This window comes from Bombus terrestris, chromosome 14 (assembly GCF_910591885.1).
Source record: "Bombus terrestris chromosome 14, iyBomTerr1.2, whole genome shotgun sequence".
In the NCBI taxonomy this organism is placed as follows: Eukaryota; Metazoa; Arthropoda; class Insecta; order Hymenoptera; family Apidae; genus Bombus; species Bombus terrestris.
Genome location: NC_063282.1, coordinates 4,965,856 through 4,983,844, shown reverse-complemented (window position 1 = coordinate 4,983,844; position 17,989 = coordinate 4,965,856). Strand labels below are relative to the sequence as shown.

The window sequence follows — 17,989 nt, the reverse complement described above, 5'->3', positions numbered from 1 at the left end:
CGATCTTGTCACGCATGAAGATAGAAAAAAGGTTTGATCGCAACATCGAATACATGGATCCTTCATTTGCCTGACATTCTATAATCTCAAGCAAGTAATAATTACTCCGCGAGCTTTGAATCATTTTCTAGCAATTTAAAACTAATTTAGATAATAGTCCTCAAAGTTTTTAACGATTAAAAAGCGAGATGGCAATCCCAAAGCTTTTAATAATTTTCTAGTAACTTCTAAGGTTAACCTCACTCTTCATAAGCGTTCTGATACTTATAAGCGAGAGTTAAATTCAAACACAGTTGCTACAAGTATCCAGATACCGACGAACAATTACTATTGTATACGTCGCTTCTTGAACACCTTCAAAGAAACAGGACAAAAGAAAAGAAAATTCAAGGATGGAATAAAGACAGACTCTGTACCGGACTTCGATGGTCCTCAGGGATAGCATAAAATTCGAGCCTCCCCTCGAGCTAGGCCCGAACGAAATTTAATAACATCCCCCTAGTTACACCTCAATGGGCACCTTAACAACCCCTGGCTCGGTGTAGCCAGCCGTCTCTCGCTGCTTCTCTTTCCCCTTTCCTCTCCTTATCAACCCCCGGACGCGGATATCTAATAAACCAGCTCTTGAAACGCGTCTTTATCCGAACAACGATAGGCTACAGCCCCTTTGCTGTTGCAAAGGGTGGGCGAAAGTTGAAACGCTTGTCCGACTGACCCCAGCGGCGAACTGGACAGAGGCGCAACCTATGCGCTGACCGTCGAACTACCAGCGAAAGGGTTGAAAAAGTGGTGGACACCAGCTTGGAATAAACCGATCGATATGAGGGTGATGTCGGTCGCGACTGCGACCCAGTTACGCGACAGCGCGTTTCCTTCGAAGGAGAATTGAATTTGTCGTGGAAGGGTGGTTAAGGAACTGGCGAACGAACATTCTTCCTCGTGGTACGTAAGGGTTGTGCTTGAAGTACAAGGGTGAAGACGCTGTTGGTTAGAAATCGAAGAAATATTTTTCTAGAAGCGGAAGATCGAGACTTTGCAAGCTGAATATCGAGTGTGATGAGATTTTTGACGAAAGTACAATCTTTTTCACGCACAGTTGGTTGTCGAGTTTTGTCGCAAAAGAATAAAAACACTCGCGTGTAATCGTCTTTTTAGATGATAACAATTCCTGTAGAAGACTACTACTGCGGACAACTTTTGAGTAGAAGTGGAACTTCTACATGGTGGATTACGAAGCTCCACTTCAAAAGAAATGCAAAGACTCGTAGCTATACTCTATTTTCGGATGAGAATATCTTTAATGTAGGACAAAGCTAAAACCAGCACACGTGGTAAAGTAGTCGTTGAAACTGTTCCCTGCGTGCGTCATGTACGTTTCGATACTCAAATGTGTTTTTATAAAAAGAATATTGAAACAGGTACGAAGATAGATCAGAGAACAGTGATCCTATCGCAAAACCTTAAATACGAGCACGACCAGCCTTATCAAGAGTAATTCCAACAAAGTTAATCCTACCTAGGACAAGCAAGTTCGACAATGGCAAAAATAGAACTGACGAAGTCGTTGTTCCTCCACGTCGTACCCTATCCTCTTCTATTTTGCTGCCACAGCCGGCGTTCTCCGCAAAATATCCAACGCGGCGAACTTCCATCGCGCAGCTCGGTAATTCGATTTAGCCGTGCTGTATAGCCGCGTTACGACACGAGACTGTGCGACACTTCCGCTCAGCGATTACCGTGGAACAATTTTATGCAGCCGACCTGGAAATTGTTGCGTCCGTCCTCGTTAGCTGAAATTACTATGGGAAATCTGAAGGAAAGAAGAAGAGGAGAAAGTCGACGGGGGCGCGGTCCTTGATTGAGTAGACCACGGGGGTGGTAGGACAAAAGGGAGGGTTGGAAAGGGTGGATAGAGAGAAAGAGAGGGAGAGGAAGAGAGAGAGAAGGGGATGGATAGGAGCGCAGAGACGAGAAATCGACGGCAGGACTGCTACTCCGCACTACCCCCGGGGGCAGGCAGGGGAGAGAAGCTCCGTTAAGCCGCTTATCATGCCGAAACAATACACTGTCGGTGCACCAGTATCAGTAGCCGACCCTCGCTGCTCGAGGCTAGTCCCATCAAAATTTCGAGCTTCGAACGAATTTGAATTGGAATCCGCGCCGCCAAACTAGCTCGTCGAATGCGCCGCCACCGGAAATCGCCGCTGCAACCGGCCGCTCGCTCTGGCTTTCTCGTGCGGTAATAAATCGACAAAAATGGATGCTTCAGAGATGAAACTTTCTGTGTTTGAGGTAATAGAGACTTGTGGTATCGAGACATTACTCATATTCGATCTTTCAAAGATCGGGATAGAAGCCTGTGATGCAGTTGCTCGTGCGACGATAAATTGACAAAAATGGATGCTTCAGAGATGGAACCTTCTAGTGTTGAAAATAACGAAGACCTGCGGTACCCGGGATTAACCATATTCGATTTTTTCGAGGCCCAAGATGACAGAGGTCTGGAAATATATGGATTTTAGTAATTCGTCGGCAGACCGGTTACAAATTCTTTCGTCTATCGAGAAGTTACTAGATATAAAAAGTCGAGTTAATCTTACTTATTCGTTGGCAAGCTGGTCGCAAATTCTTCGCCTTTGTCTACCAAACAAAACCAAACTTAGAAAATCAAGTTTAATTTTAGTCGTTTGGTGATAGCCAGTGGCGAATTTCACCACGATTTACCAAAACGAATCTAAACCTAGAGAATCGTCGTGACGATGAAACCACCGAATGTTCCTTCCGTTCCTCTCCAACTGCCATGTAAAGTCAAAGTATGGGCCTAGCGGCTGTTTCCCTCGAAGACGATCGGAAATTTCAGTAGCACGAGAAGTCGCTCGTCAAACGGGGTGCAAAGTTTCGGCGAAGAGTGGCGTCGACAAACGAAAGGCCGGGGCTTAATCAGAGTCTTCTCCACTTAGACGCCCCGTGGCAAAACTCAATTTTGAGTCGGCGCCTGCCGACGCTCAATTTTGACACCCTTCGTAGCCACCAAGCAAGCCAAGACTGAGTGGAGCAAGCTTGCCTTCGCGACATCGGCAAAGGGGATGATGCAGGGTTGTAAACTTAGTTATCCGGTTGGAGCTGGAGACGAGCTACGAGGTGGATGCTGTACTATGTGCCATGCCGGCAGGTAGCAGATCTGGACGGAGGTTCTATCGGCAGACACTTACCGGACAACTTGAATCCCAGAGGATCCTGAGGGTGGCCGAAAGGGAACGGCCTGGGCCCGAAGTGGAAGGGATGAAAGGCCTGGTGTCCTGAAACGCAACGTGAATTCGTGTGGTATATTATAACGTGTGTTCTTTTTCTAATCTGAAGTGATATGGGGCGAGACAAATCACTGACTTTCGTTTCTCATATCTTTTTACAGACTTCACAACAGCGTTTGAACATCCTGCGATGTAAATTGTCCACTTGTTAGCTGAGCTCTTTATTAATCATTTCTACAATTTGTTAACATTTTTAGTTGACCAGTGACTTTCATTCTTTGTATTCTCTTCGTACATTATTACTGTTCTCAATATCTCTATCAAATTTGATATTTTTACGATGTAAGCTATTCGATAATTATTACTTGAGCTTTCTATGAGTTTACTACAATTTATTACGACTATTGTATAATTAGTTATCAGTATTTGTTTATCCAGTGATTTGAGCCGTACTATACTAGTTGAAGTTGGGAAGTATTAGCTAAAGAAATTGTAAGGCAACGAATTAAGGTTTGGTGGAGTTTTAGTAAATATCAGTAATTTTGGAAGAAGATTTCTATTTTTTTCTTTTTCTCCTTTTTAGAAATTTTGCGTCCAAAAATGAATGGCGTTAAAAAGAAATACAACTATTAGGTATGCGCAGTAATAGAAAAAAGGAGGATAGTTTGTTAGTTGGTGAATTAATTGTCACTTGCATTATCACATTACTTGCATCTAATTAAGTGCAGATTTCCATCCAAGTAAATTCATATTTATCTACTTAAGAGAATAAAAGTATTCGAAAATGTAATTAAATTTTGTTGAAAGAGTTAGCTTTTTTAAATTTGTACTTCGTAATAATCCAGTCCAAATTTTCAAAAATATAAGCAGGTGATTAAACGTTTATTGTGTCTGTTCAAATTTAAAAGCTGAGTTACCTACTGCTGGTAAAACCCTGTAACACTTACTTGTCTTTGACCTGGGTTCTCTTGGTCCATCGACGGTGACCTTGATCGCCTTCGACAGAGTGGCTATTTGAGGTGGCGATGTTTGTAGCATAATCGTCAAGGTGAAGCTCTTCCCTGGAACAAAAGCAGAGACTTAAAACAGGATGTTGACGGAATTATCGCCAGGCGGTAAAACGAGATCACTCCTCAGTTTCCTGGCAACTTCTTTCGATTCTAAAGATAATAAAAAATTCATGTAGTACTATTATTCAAGATAAGAAACGTAAAAAGGACAAAGGACAAATCCAATAAATTTTCTGAAGCTGAGAATTCTCGGAATTTAAAGCGAATTATTGAAAACAAGATTTGTCTGTTCTGTAAGTCCGATTCTACTTACACCGATTCTTCGCGCGCTTTCACACTATTTCATCGTTATAAATACAAGAAACCTCGTTTATAGTAAATAGGAAATTAGTACAAGAAACTACAAGTATAAGTAGATACAAGAGTACAGGAATTTAAATAGAAGGATAAAGATATAAGAATGTTGTACAAAATGAATGTATAATACTTCACTTGTAGTTTATACAAAATGATTCGCAATTAAATGAGTATATAGAACTACAAACTCACTTTAAAGTATAGGATAATATACCTCTGCGAAACGCATTCTCACTAAAAAACATATTTACCTTCAAATAAAAAAAACAATCACCAAAAATTGGCAAACAAGCAAACCAAATTCTTCGACGAGGAGAAACGCTCAGAAAAAAAAACCTGGGAATATTCTTACACGACTTTCGTCGAAGCGCAACAAACATCCCTAACGACAAAACCACCCCTAGCACGCGCCTTGCCAACGCGTTTTTCGCGAGAAACGCGGCCAACTGTTGGCGAAAACGGCGACGCGCGTTCGCGGGGTGCGTTCGCTGGAAACAAAACACAAATGTGCCGGAAGTAAGGGGTGAACGAGTGGCGCCGCTGCGTCGATGTTTGCCCTGAATCGGCCGGAATATGTTAATGTCGAGGGGGGAGGGCTAAACGCGAGCCCACCCCCCGACAAATGTACACGGCCGTTTGTTACGCGCGATTTCGTCCTCTCCACCTTTTCCACCGATACCCGGCCTGTCGACCGGTTCGATCGCTCGATCCACGGCCGTGATGCCCCTGTCAAACCTTCGTCGAGATGCAGCCTGTCGCTTCAATCAGCGGCAGCTCGATTTTTCTGCCTCAAATTTTGTCGTCGACGTTTCGAATCCGCTGATGCATTAACAGATTATGCTTGTTAAAGGTATCTTTTGTGAGATAGAAAAGATGTACATTTTGAAGTTGAGAAATGCGGGTTCAAAGAAGACTACATTTTTGCTGCTTCTTAATAAGACGAGATGCGTTGGATAATTAAATTGTTGGATAAAATGAGAAAAGTATAATAGCTTTTATGGAAATTTTACATTAGAACTACCAAAAGAGTCAAAGTGTTTCCAGCGGGGTTTTGGATTTTCCTTTTTTACAGTTATTGATAATATACAGGTGATTTTGTTAATATTAATATTGATTTTTATTTAGATGATGTTTAGATGATAAATCTATATAATCATGTCGCTAAACTAAATGAAATATCTATTTACTTTGATCAATATCGCTTAAATTATATAATTTAATTACATATTAAAAGTTCTTAATCTTTAATCCTTAACCCTGCTACATTCTTCTGGCCATTATCGGTGCAATTGTATTTTTATAATGTTAAAGTGTATCTATAGTTTGTGCAAAACACGAAAGAACTGCTAAGAGTATAACACGACTTCTCGTTCCAATTCTATATTAAACATTTTCTTAAAACGTTAACAACTTTTCTGCTTATTAAAACAAAACTGAGACTGAAGTATAAAAATTCAAATATTGTAACAAGAATAACGAGTCGCCTGTATTTTTGTAATTACCATACGAAGACCGCAGATGAAAAACATGAAAAACATCATATTTTCTTCTTTCGTAGGAAAGCTATTTCGAAGTTGCAGCAAGTTGCTGGCCAATATTACAGAGTTTAAACGAATGTTACACAGTTGTTACCCGATTCCACGCCAAAACTATTATTTCATTTAATTATCGGATTAAATCCAATTCTAAAGAACATTTGTGAATCCAAGTTCAAATTTAACGTTTGACACACATAAAATCATCGATAATGAACGAATATCCATAAAACGGAATCACTGTTAACTATCAACAATGTACCGATATTCACTAATATTCACTAACATTCACTCGTAAAAGTATTTTACAAATTAAACGCACGAAAGAAGTGATCATCGATTTTCAACTTTCAGCCAAGATTTTTTAACGTCGATTTGACGATCAGCTGGGATACATCGACGGAGGGTCAGAGGCTAAACGATGAAATAAAAGCTGGCACTTACGCGAGTTTTCGTGCTACGAGCGCCGAGTTATACGGCTTATAATGGGGTCGGCGTGCATACACGCACGCGGTTGCGCAGTTTTATTTTATGGCGGCGTGGCTTGGACGGCAAACGACCGGGTTTTTACGGTGAACCACGACATTTAACCGGCTTACCGCCGTCGTCCAGCGAAATATTCAACTCCGGACGTTTAACGTCACCCAGGAAACGTTCTGCTTCTCCACGTGTTCCGTTTCGTGATGCGAACATTCTTGTTTCTAACCCTTTGAAATACTTCAATTTGCTTCGTAAAATATTTGTGACCAAGTGACGAGCCTGCATTCGCAACACATTTTTTTTAAATACGATTGGATCGTGATATTTCAGAATGACAAGATCGTACAAGTTGGTTCGAATCTCAGAACTAGGATAATTTATCAAGAAAAATTTAACCAATTTTGATGTTGTGAAAATTTCACTCTTTTAGGTATAACTTTATCATAAATGACAAATTGTTATTGGATATGTAAATTGGATGCACATCGATATTATTCAACTTATTTAGCATGTCAGAACTAATTCACATAGTTCTTTTTACAAAAAGATATCTTTATGAATAGCAATGGTGCAAATAAAATTGCGCACGCAACAATTCTGCTCGCTTAAATGCTATTAAAAATATCTGAAAGCTATACAAAAATCACGTGTACATTCTCGATCATTATATTTCTCCAATTAAAGATAAAAATTCGACGTAGTTGTCGAGATAATTACAACATAAATTATATGAACAAACTAGTGCATAGAGAAGACGTGGAAAAAGATTAATTAACAAACTCTGCCACTATAGACTTCGTTCATGCACTTCAATTCCGGTAAAACAAGAAACAACGTTAAAAACGTTAAGCGAAAGAATTAAAAATAGAAACTAAATTAAAAAGGACAAAGTTTTCTAGTTGAAGCTCCTCTAATAGTAAAGTAATAAAAATCCACTATACGATACTCTTTCAAATGATTTAACTTTCGATTCGAGTAAAAAGCGATGACAAAAATTCATCGATGCTTTTTAATCCCTGGAATAAAATAGAAAAAAAACACAGTCGGGGTGAGGAAAAAAATTATTCGAAATAGAATACAGAGATTTCCGAGGGTGGAAGCGGAGGGCTAACAAGGCCAAAGTTTATTGCCGGTGCGGTGTCAGATTCGTGATGGCGGTGGCGGCGCGAATCGAGGGTGATGGCAGGCGTTTTGAGGGTGTTTATGAGGCATTATGTGTAACTCGCTGGAAGAACGATCCTCCCCCTTGAGGTCTGCTGCCCTCCACCTGTCTACGCTCGCCGAAATCGCAATTCGTTACGTGCTAAACGCTGCCTTTCCACGCATCAATCTGCGCCCTGTTGCAGCCTTCTGCATAATTTCTCAATTCAGCCTACATATCCTCCAAGCGTTCAATTTCTCAGGCCATATTGTCTATGAAAATTATCCTCCTTCTTTTCTCCAATTATTTCTGATCGAGTAATAAATTCTATTTCTTAAAAAATCGTGCTATTTTTGATGCAAATAACAGTATTTTTAATTCTTAACGAAGTAACAGAAATGGATAAGTCTTCGCGTTTCTGACTCAATGGAAGTAAATATTAATTTTGTAAGTTAATTGAGTTTGGTAAATTACAAAAGGCTGAAATCAAATGTCAGCCAGTTTGAAATCTGAAAAAATATAGAAACTTGTCGAACCATATTGTCTTCGCGACTGTTCTTTAATGTTACGACTCGTCGACGTGTCGATTGGATCGTTGTTTCTTAAAAACGTGGCAACGTAAAATGCAACGAAAAATGGCATTTCCCTGACTGAAGCGATCGGCGAGACTGAAAAGTCTTCGTTGGGAATAAAAAGAGGGCCAGTCGATGGAAGCGTACACGAGCCTCATTTCGCCGCGATTCGGCCAGTCAAAACGTCAGAATCTTAAAACACGACAAACACTCTGAAATAACGATCCGAGCCACCCTCGGCTACGAGCTTCGCCGGTAAACAGGGGAGTTTTTAACACTGCATGATCCCTGGGCAAACTTAGGGTGTACGCGAACGTTCTCTCGTGTCTTCTCGCGGTGTGCAAATCCCTGTCGTGTAAATGGACGTAGACTATCGCGAGCCCGTAAACACGCGGCCATTATGCTTTTTTCTTGCCGTCGGAGGAGAAAGAATCTGTCGGCGATTCTTTTTACCGCGGTCGAAATACCAAAGCCGAGGGACTCCGTGGAAAGTAATTCCGTCGGGATTATCAAGGCCGAAGCGATCTTTTTTCTCGAACGAAAAATGTCTGGAAAATGAGCTATTACTAAGCTGTTTTGTCAACCAAACGTTTGAATGAAAATTAATGAAAAATAGGAATTAAAAGTGATTGGAGATGGATATTTGTGAATATTTACCATAAAAAATTCTTGCGTCCATATTGCATGCGTTATGCAAAACATTTTGAAATCTCATTGTGTATCGTAATCATGTTAACAAAATTTAAAACCAATCTGAGAATTATTGAAATATTCGAACCACTCTAAATATTAAAGATAGTTCTGATTCAAATTTGAAGCTCGAAAAAGATCCTCCAATCCACATGTATGATTTCGCATCAATTCACGGAATTCTATCTTCCAACGTTCAAACTTGTGAAGAAGTTTACCTTTAATTACCAACAACGCTACGTAATACACCAGCGTTTGTTAGAAACGATCCGCGAAGAGGGAACGAGCGTAGATATACACCGAGACAAGCTACAAAAGGAAAGAGAAAGAGAGAAAACGAGACGAAGCTGGGCCTCGTTCACGGGTAATCGAAGCGCAACGATAGCGCGAGCGAGGAATCTCTCAGGCAGGACACGTCGACATCGAGTCGAGGATTCATCGGAGCGAGAGCACGGCGCACGGTTGAAAAGGGCCAGGAAAAACGTGGAGAGCGTGGAATTAGCATATGTAAAAAGAAACAGAAGGCCGGGTCCAGGCGCGTACGACGAGAGGAGCGGAGACCAGCAGGAAAAATAATGTTTAATCGGTAGAAAATCTCGGTGCAGTCATCCGCCGTAGAACTGTTTCTCCCTCTCGCTGGCCAAGCCCTCCCATCTCGTGTCTCCTGCGTGATCCTTTACTTGAGAGAGGGCTGGATTTTTTAATTTTTAATTGGGAAAAAACGTCGCTGAGGTGGTCGACGAAATCCACCGAATCCCTCTGTGAATTTCGACGACGTTTCTCCAACCCTTCGCTCCGCGCTGTCGATTTCTTGGTACCAGACAGGTCTTTTCACGGCTTATAAATTTATTCGTTCGATACGAATCTGATTAGGTACACGTCTAAATTCGCGGTGCAAGAGAAATCAGGATGATTCTATGATTCGAAGTAAAACGAAAATCAAGAACGACGTGATTGTGTTAGGGGGCTCATCTCCTTGAAAAATTGAGTTTAAAAATTGGAAGGCTCGTTATAAAAAATGATCTCTCGAATATGTCTATAAATCTGATCTTGTTCTATAAAAATCTATTCTGTTTGTCATGGAATCTACAAATTTACGATTTAATGAGGCATAATTCTTCTGCGATATAACTTATAGAAACGTTCATAGTAATCATGTAATACGATGAACACTTTGTTTAAATAAGGACAGAAATACATTGTGCAAAAATTAAAGACGTTGAAACTTTATTTAGCTTTCCAGAAAGAAGCTCATAAGAACAACCTTCAGCCGATTGTTTGGTCCCATCCAGTTGGAACTATAGCAAATTCGCGTATAGTTGAACCACGAAATTGGATCTACGGTATATTTCTAGTCGTTGGTTACAAGGAGCAAGTTTCTTCGGAGGAATTTACTTTGGCAGCAGGAACGAAGGGCAGGCGATTAATTAGAATAAGAGGGTGTGCGGTGTAAGTCACGCACGATCGAAGCGAAATTTCGGCAACGATGGTCGCAACAGCTGTTCCATGATCGCGGGAGTGGCGAGATCTGGAGGTCTATGAAAAAGAACCTCGACCCTCTTCAACGTCGACCGATCTTTACGACTTATTAAATCATTTCCACGCGTCTCTAACTTCGCTGAAGAGTTGAAAGTTCAGAGGAATATAGTCGAATGAAATGAAAGTTCCGTTCAGTGTGGAATCTCGAGCAACAGGAGTGTTTTACAATTCCACAAAACGATACTCGAAGGTTGATCGATAAGAGGAATATTTCGACCACTTTCTTCTTGAAAGAATTTTTTAGAAATGCTGCGATGAATAACAATTGGAAGAAGAATTTATAAAGAAAACTTTACCCTCTATGAATTATTTGAAGGATTGTCGAGAATAATATAAATCACAATCAGAAATAACAATCAGTGAATAACAGTTTAAAAACGAATGTTTAATAAACATTATCACCCAAAAAATATTTCAGCTTTTTGACAGAAAATAAAGAATCTTTAGAGAAATACCTAAAAATACCTAAAAATAATTACTGGTAATGATGGAGAATATTTTTTAAATCCTCTACGATGAATGACAATTGTACAAAGAACCTCTAAAATAGCTTACCAACTTCTAGACTTGGAACCATCGCCATAATAATAATAATAGCGAAAAACTTTCTAAAAATACTACTATGAATTCTTCGAATTGCAAAGTTACTTAAAATTACCCGAACCATCTACGACAACATTACCAATGATAATGACCTCGCCGATATGAAGAATTTTTTGCAAACATTCCAATCAATAACAACCGTCCAAAGAAATCTTCAGCAAACTCTAGCACCAACGATCCCTACTACCTTGCACGCAACGAGTCAGCAACCCAGCTCGAAGATGATGAGATCGGAGAGTAAGGGTTGTCGAGAATCGCATGAATCACGGGCTAAAACAGCCCCACTAACAACACTAGTGGTATGAGTAGCAGGAGGAAGAGGAAGCAACGAGGACGAGTAGCGAATGCAATGCGCGAGGACATCGGTCAGGATCTGGCCTGTCGATAGTTGGAGCTTTGCCTCGGATTCTGCCGCCTCCGGCTCGGGGCCCGAGCACGTCATAAAACACAGGTAACTCCGGTATTTATGTCCGTCGTTTTTACGGGCGTCGCTGGCCACCGGCTCGCAGAGGCAGCCGAATCGCACACACGCGCGCTCGTCTCGCCGCCGCCTCGTGACTCTCTCCTAGGCAACAAGAGAGAGCTTCGCGCTAATCCCTGTCGGGAACGAAAGGGGTGGCCGAGTGATATACGCCTCTGCGCCGCTATGATAATATCCCCCCTGTCTCCACCTGCGAGCGACCGGGACCACCCTTTTGTTTCGCGACTTCCACCCCGGGTGCTCGACGAGACTTTTCTCCGCCAGAACTCCCACGTTTTCTGACACTCTAAGATTCGTTTGAGAAGACCTGCAGATTCGAGAATAATCGTGAACCCGCTGAAAGATACGCGAAACTTTGCAAACTATGAGGGTGAGATGGGAGAATGTTTGAGAAATATTATGACAGATTTATTTGAGATGCGATCGTCGATTTGTCGGTTGGCTTTGATAATTTTGTTCAATTTTTCCATCGTCGCTGATTAGTAAACTACGGATATTTGTGCATCCATGGGGAATATAAAAGTGTAAAAGAGTGCAGAATGCACGTATTATGCGAACATATGCGTAATATGTAAAATAATATGGTCGTTATAATATTTTGTGGGCAGAAGAAATTTCTATACTGACTCCAATTTTTTAGTTAAGTTCATAGAATTATAAAATTTCATAAAAGTTTGCAGTATACTGATTATTTAATGACGCGTGTGTTCTATGCTAATTTTTAACTATGGAGGTTAAAGAATTTCGGCCCTTTTGAAATCTCTGGAAACTATGGTGAAAAGATAGAACTCTATCTGAGGTACATTTATCGATTATTAAGAACATTGTTACATAGATATTATATGTATACAGGAGTATTATCAACTCTTTTATTACACATCTTTTTAGGCTTGATGATAGTTACTCTGGGATATTAATAGTACACAAAAGTTCATTTTGGATTCGTTAACATCTCTCTTAGGTGCTTCACTTAGGTCTCTACAAATTTAGTTAGCTTAGAACGATTACGATCGATATTTAAGAGGAACTACATTGTTTTTCATACTTCAATTCACGTATCGTTTCATTCTCTATAAAAAAGCACTTGAGTCTAATCAATGTACGGATTCTTTTTTTAGAAGAACCTATTTCCACCAATTTTACATAATATTAAAGAATTTAAAAGATATCCTATATATTGTAGTCATTCATAGCCATCGCCAATTGTATAAAATTATCACACTTTTTCATACTGCTAATGTTTCCAACCTTCTCCTATCCGCCACCATATGCGTGACGCTTTGGAACTATTGTAATTTAGATTCAATTTCAAGCTGCGAAATATATAACACGCACTTGAGAGATAAGGTTACTCTATAAGGAATCTTTCATATTTTTTATAGCAAATTTCAATATCTACATCATTTGGCGTGAAGTTGAAACATTCACGGGCGTCTATAGTATCACGGAATACTAAAATATTAATGGTACCATTAGTTAGGTGTTTCCTGGAGAAACGATTCTTTCTCTATCGATTAAAAGGACTGATTCGAATTTTTGCGAACAATGCTCGGTGGCTCGCCTTGACTAAAATCATTCCTCATCCGCAGTCGCAGTATTAAATTGGCATGGCGAAGCCCGCGAGCGAGCACGGAACAAATATTTACCCCAAAATGGTCAGTGAGCGCGGGCCACGTGCAAAATAACGGAGGCGAAAAAACGGGGAAAAATGTACACGGAATCCGTATATGAAGCGGCCGCTGCGACTCGTCTCTTCGCGGTATTATGCGCGATACACGACGTGACTCGCCTGCAAACATCATAAATTTTCCATTTATTTAGCAAATCTGTTTACCCGACTCCGTAGATGATAACGATTGTTATCGGTGTGTTATCGGTGATCGGTGATCGGTGATCGCATATTTTCCAGCAGACCGCCTGAAAAACGCGTGACCATCGACCGTTTTGTTAAAGTACGACGAACATATCACGGTCACAGGTGGAAATTATTCTGTGGAACAGGAAATTCGAAAATTTTCATTCGTTATACGAGAACGATTATTCGATGAAACCTTGCTCCGTTGTTTCAGATTGAGGTGGAAGTAACGTCTGGTGTTTTTTACGAATTTTTCATTTCTCTTGCTTTCCCTTTTTTCCGTATTTTGTTATCGATTTCCTTTTGAAGATGTAAAAAGCATGATAATATTTGCTTTATCTGGCATCGTGTTCAGTTTTAAAAACACGATAGTGGGAATGCCAGAGGCTGCAGTCTACAACTACATTAGCTACTCGATAAAACAAACTACGGTCCATCTGTTCCTCAATTTTTCCAAATGAATTATTCAAGCCAGATTCCTCAAATCTGACAATTCCAAAATTGCAAACAAAGTTTTATGAAAAATGGAGAGATATGAACCTGAAGATTTTCTAAGATCCAGTACGATAGCATTTTTCTGTTTTATTGAAATAGGGACAACGAATTGCATTAATAGTGATCTCACAGAAAACCGTTAGAAAAAATTAAATTCGCAGGAGACATCTCTACGACAAAAAGATTTTCCTGAAATTTCATAAAACTGTAGGATCTAGATTGAACAAGAAATAGCGATGAAAAAAATTTTGAACGTACTCCTGAAGTTGCCTTACACGATTACAACGTCGAGGAAAAGAATTCAATAACACGAATTATTTAAAAAAATTGCAAATAAAACATTGCGTTAATCCTGGTTTTAATAAGTTATCGAATTCATTCTTCAATAAGAAGCCAAAGAATATTTATTCTAACTGCCAAAAAATCAGAAAAAAAGATTCACGTATAACTAAAATCTTGGACCTAAAGGGAGGAAAACTTGCCTATGTATCGCAGCGTGGATGAAGAGGAACTACGTTAGAAGGGAATATTTCCGGCAGATTGGAATATCGGAGTTTCCCGGACACGCGGAAAACAATCTTGCATGATCCGTCACCCTCATAGAGGTTCTAGAAGCAAATCGTTGCGTTCGGCTGGTAGTTAGGGGCTGCCCGTAATACAGTAATGAGGGCTTACTGCCATGGAAACCAAAGCCGCTTACAGCCAACCACTCTACTCCCAACCACCCCCTGCCACCCCTTTGTCTCTCTCCCGCTCTATCACTCTGACCCGTCCTATTCTCTGATTTCCTATATATCCGCGATATCCTTCTCATCCGACGAGTTTCGCGAAAAAATTGTGAAAACCGTTCATGGACGTCCATTGTTTCTCCACGTTGCGTTGGTACGTTCATTTTTTCCCCACATATCAGAAAAGAAGATCGAGGGAAAAGCAGTAAGAGGTCCCATCTTTCCTGGTTGCTGGCCATCTTCTGAGAAAAGTGAAATTTAGTTCTGCATGCTGGTCGGCTCTGTTGGTACAGCTCGTCCTTAATCTGAATTTGTCTTGTACCTTTGAGTGTTTCGGCCGTGTCTTGTACACGATATGAACAAGATTTGATGGTGATTGCGTAGTTGGAAAGTAAATTGTAAGGGAAGGAAGATTTTATTATCCGGCTTTAGGTATTCCTCGTTTTAAACTCACTATGTCGGAGGCAATTATCAAAAATTCAGAAAGTTACATAGGTAATAGATAGCAGGGAGAAAATGTTGAATTAATAAAAGGTTATATACATCGAACGGATAAATAGACAGATATGTAAGAAGAAAGAAGACTTAAAATTTAATAGAAGACTAATAAAAGAAGTGAAGATATCCTTAAAATAGATATATTCCAGACATAAAAGAATATGAACATCGATTTTGATCATTTTAGTGGGCATTCAAATTGTTCAATTTCTTCGAATAAACCGCCTTCAACTTTTATTCGTTCGTACTAAAAACTCGTTCCTGAAATAGCCAAAATATCTGTCTTGCTAGTCATACTTTCTATTGCCATTCATACTTCTGTTGCTATCATACTTTCCTTTGTTAATTTCTGTAATAACAAGAAGATAAAGGAAACAAACTTCTCTACCTGTTGTCACACCGTAAGTAGCAAATTTTTGTAAAAACTGCCTGTGTAACGTTTCGTCGTACCTGTAACATCTCGTCACCCTAAGCATCAAACGAGAAACGACTTGATCGTACAAAGTGGCATCAGCCCTCGATCTTTGATTTCCCGAAGGAAGGTGGAAATATTTGGAAATTTACTTGCTCCGCTGGCCGATATCGTCGTCGACGATTCGGGACAGGGGTGATCCATAAAAAAGGCTGGCATTTAAACCACCGTTTAAGGACGATCGTCGATGTGTGCGTGTCACGGTGAACGGAAGAGAGTCGATATCGCGCAGACCCCGCAATTTCCTTTTCCAATTTGCCATAAACAAGTCGCCTCCCCTCGTTAACCTACGCTCGTGACTGCTCTCTTGAAAGTTGTTCTCGCGACGGTAAGAAAGAGGATCGGGAAAGAAGAAGACGAGGAAAAGGGACGTCGTTGCGAGTCGGTCGAATTAAAGGAATTAAAGGACGCCTCGTTACTCGTATCTCTCGATCCTCGCCACCCTCTTGGCCGGAAAAAACGGGCCAGGTCCGAAGGGAGAACGACGAAACGCAGGGTGAGCAACTCGCTTGTTCTCCTTTCTTAGCTCGATCCTTGGTCGCGAGAGAGCGTTTGCATTAAGAGACCGTAATGGCAGTGATTATTAGGGTGCGTTATTCAACTCCGACCTATGATTATTTTTTTCTTTCCCTTCTTATATTTTTTCTCCTACGCCCGCCCACCCCCGCCATCCCGCCTTCTCCACGTTTGTCGAAGGAACAGCTGAATTATTGAGTCGCGGGAGGCGAGAATTAAAAAATCTCCGCGACGACCGGCCGAGATATCGAGAGTCACGGAGACGACGACACTGTTTGCCGGTTGAATTAAAAATGAGGATGAAACGGAGGGGCCAGCTGGCTCTCCTCGCCTCGCGTCCGAGGAAAAACGAGGCCATCAGTCGGCCCACCACCTTAATGTAGCGACTACTGAATGATTTAAGACGCCGACCCCCCCCTCGAGAAAGATTCGCCGAGCTGCATCGGCTACGGTTGATCGAATTTTTTCAATCGCTCTTCCTCGAGAGGCCCTCGCTTAATTGTCTGCCCGCCTGAAGAACGCTCAACGGAGGGATTCTTAAGGGAAGTTGGAAGAATTAAGAGCTAGATTTCTGAAAATTCTTTCTTTCTACGCCTGTTTCACGAGATCTTTGACTATTTGTTCTGGGCTATATTTCTTCGACTATGCCCACTTTTTCTTTTTACCATTAGATAATACGAGTCACTCGTGCCGATCGACCCCATAAATCAAAATGCATAAAAGACTGAAAATCGGCAGAACTATTTTTCTTAAATTGACTTTAAAATTTGCGATTATTCATGCTGTGCCTTTACGATAAAAAAATTCATGAAAGTGAGAATCCTTTTTTAACGTGTTGAATATCGATTATGTGTCTGGATAAAGTGAAACTGATAACTATATGAAAGACTTTATCGATTTGACTTTTACGTCGTTCATACATGAAATGCCCAATTTTTACAGGTTCCTACAATACTTCACTGAGCCGTGAGAGATATTCTAAGGTAACTTCTAAAGGGGGATTTAAATTGTATACGAATTCTTACCTTTATAATAGTATATGATAATACAAATTTAGTTACAAAGATAAGAAAATTTATCGAGAGAGAATATCAGAAAGTCGTTGTAATAAAATTGAACGTTTTACACGTTATAATCTAATATAATATCTATAATATAACATATGTGAATTTATTAAGAAAAGATAAGTCGAAGATGTAAAAAATTAAATTCCTATAATCATTTTCCTATAATCATATCTTCTTCGCCTAAGTCATGACGTAAATTTGTTTTTCTTATATGAGGAAGAAGTAGAGGGGTGTAAAATATGGAAATATCTTACCTCTTCCGCTTCTACCGACGAACCTAAGATCGTTGAATTTCGCCACCTGGTTCTTCATAACCGCCGTGGAATTTCGCAATTCCGCGCAGCAATTTTCATCATTTCCGGCACGCACTGTCACCAGAGTCCCATCACCGACCTCGCCCAGAGCTACTACCTTGAACGCTACCGGAAGTGTCTTGTTTGACCGCCAATGTTGCGGTAGCACCGTACAGACCACGTGTGGCGAGCCTGTTGACAATAATCGCCGAATCATCAACAAATGAAATTCTAACACAAAATATAATCGTACATTAATTACTAAATTAATAAATTGCTAAATTTAAAAAATCTAGGTTTTCACCGTACTAAAACTCAATGAAATAGAATGTCAAGATTTTTCTAACAAAAATTATATTCAATTTTATCTCTACGCAGGAATTCCCCAGTATGCTCCGAATCTTAA

General features: G+C 40.3%; 1 protein-coding gene and 2 long non-coding RNA genes across 5 annotated transcripts in view; 2 read left to right on the top strand and 1 right to left on the bottom strand.

Annotated features, from left to right (window-relative positions):
• Positions 1 to 17,989, top strand: part of LOC125386272 — a 336,686-nt gene that overhangs the window by 208,214 nt on the left and 110,483 nt on the right. The gene's annotated exons all lie outside the window — the stretch shown is intronic.
• LOC100643782 overlaps positions 1 to 17,989 on the bottom strand; it is a 34,878-nt gene that overhangs the window by 10,488 nt on the left and 6,401 nt on the right. For 2 of the 3 annotated variants that reach the window (XM_048411778.1, XM_048411780.1), the window contains exons 3-5: positions 17,545 to 17,775; positions 4,199 to 4,330; positions 3,213 to 3,299 (exon numbers count right to left, since the gene is read on the bottom strand). In XM_048411778.1, coding sequence (XP_048267735.1) covers positions 3,213 to 3,299; positions 4,199 to 4,330; positions 17,545 to 17,775 — 450 coding nt within the window. The remainder of the gene's footprint in view (positions 1 to 3,212; positions 3,300 to 4,198; positions 4,331 to 17,544; positions 17,776 to 17,989) is intronic. The other variant, XM_003400545.4, reaches the window with a different exon arrangement.
• Positions 2,410 to 4,136, top strand: LOC125386274. The gene is made up of 2 exons (XR_007226271.1): positions 2,410 to 3,336; positions 3,413 to 4,136. It is a non-coding gene; the product is annotated as an uncharacterized LOC125386274 (long non-coding RNA).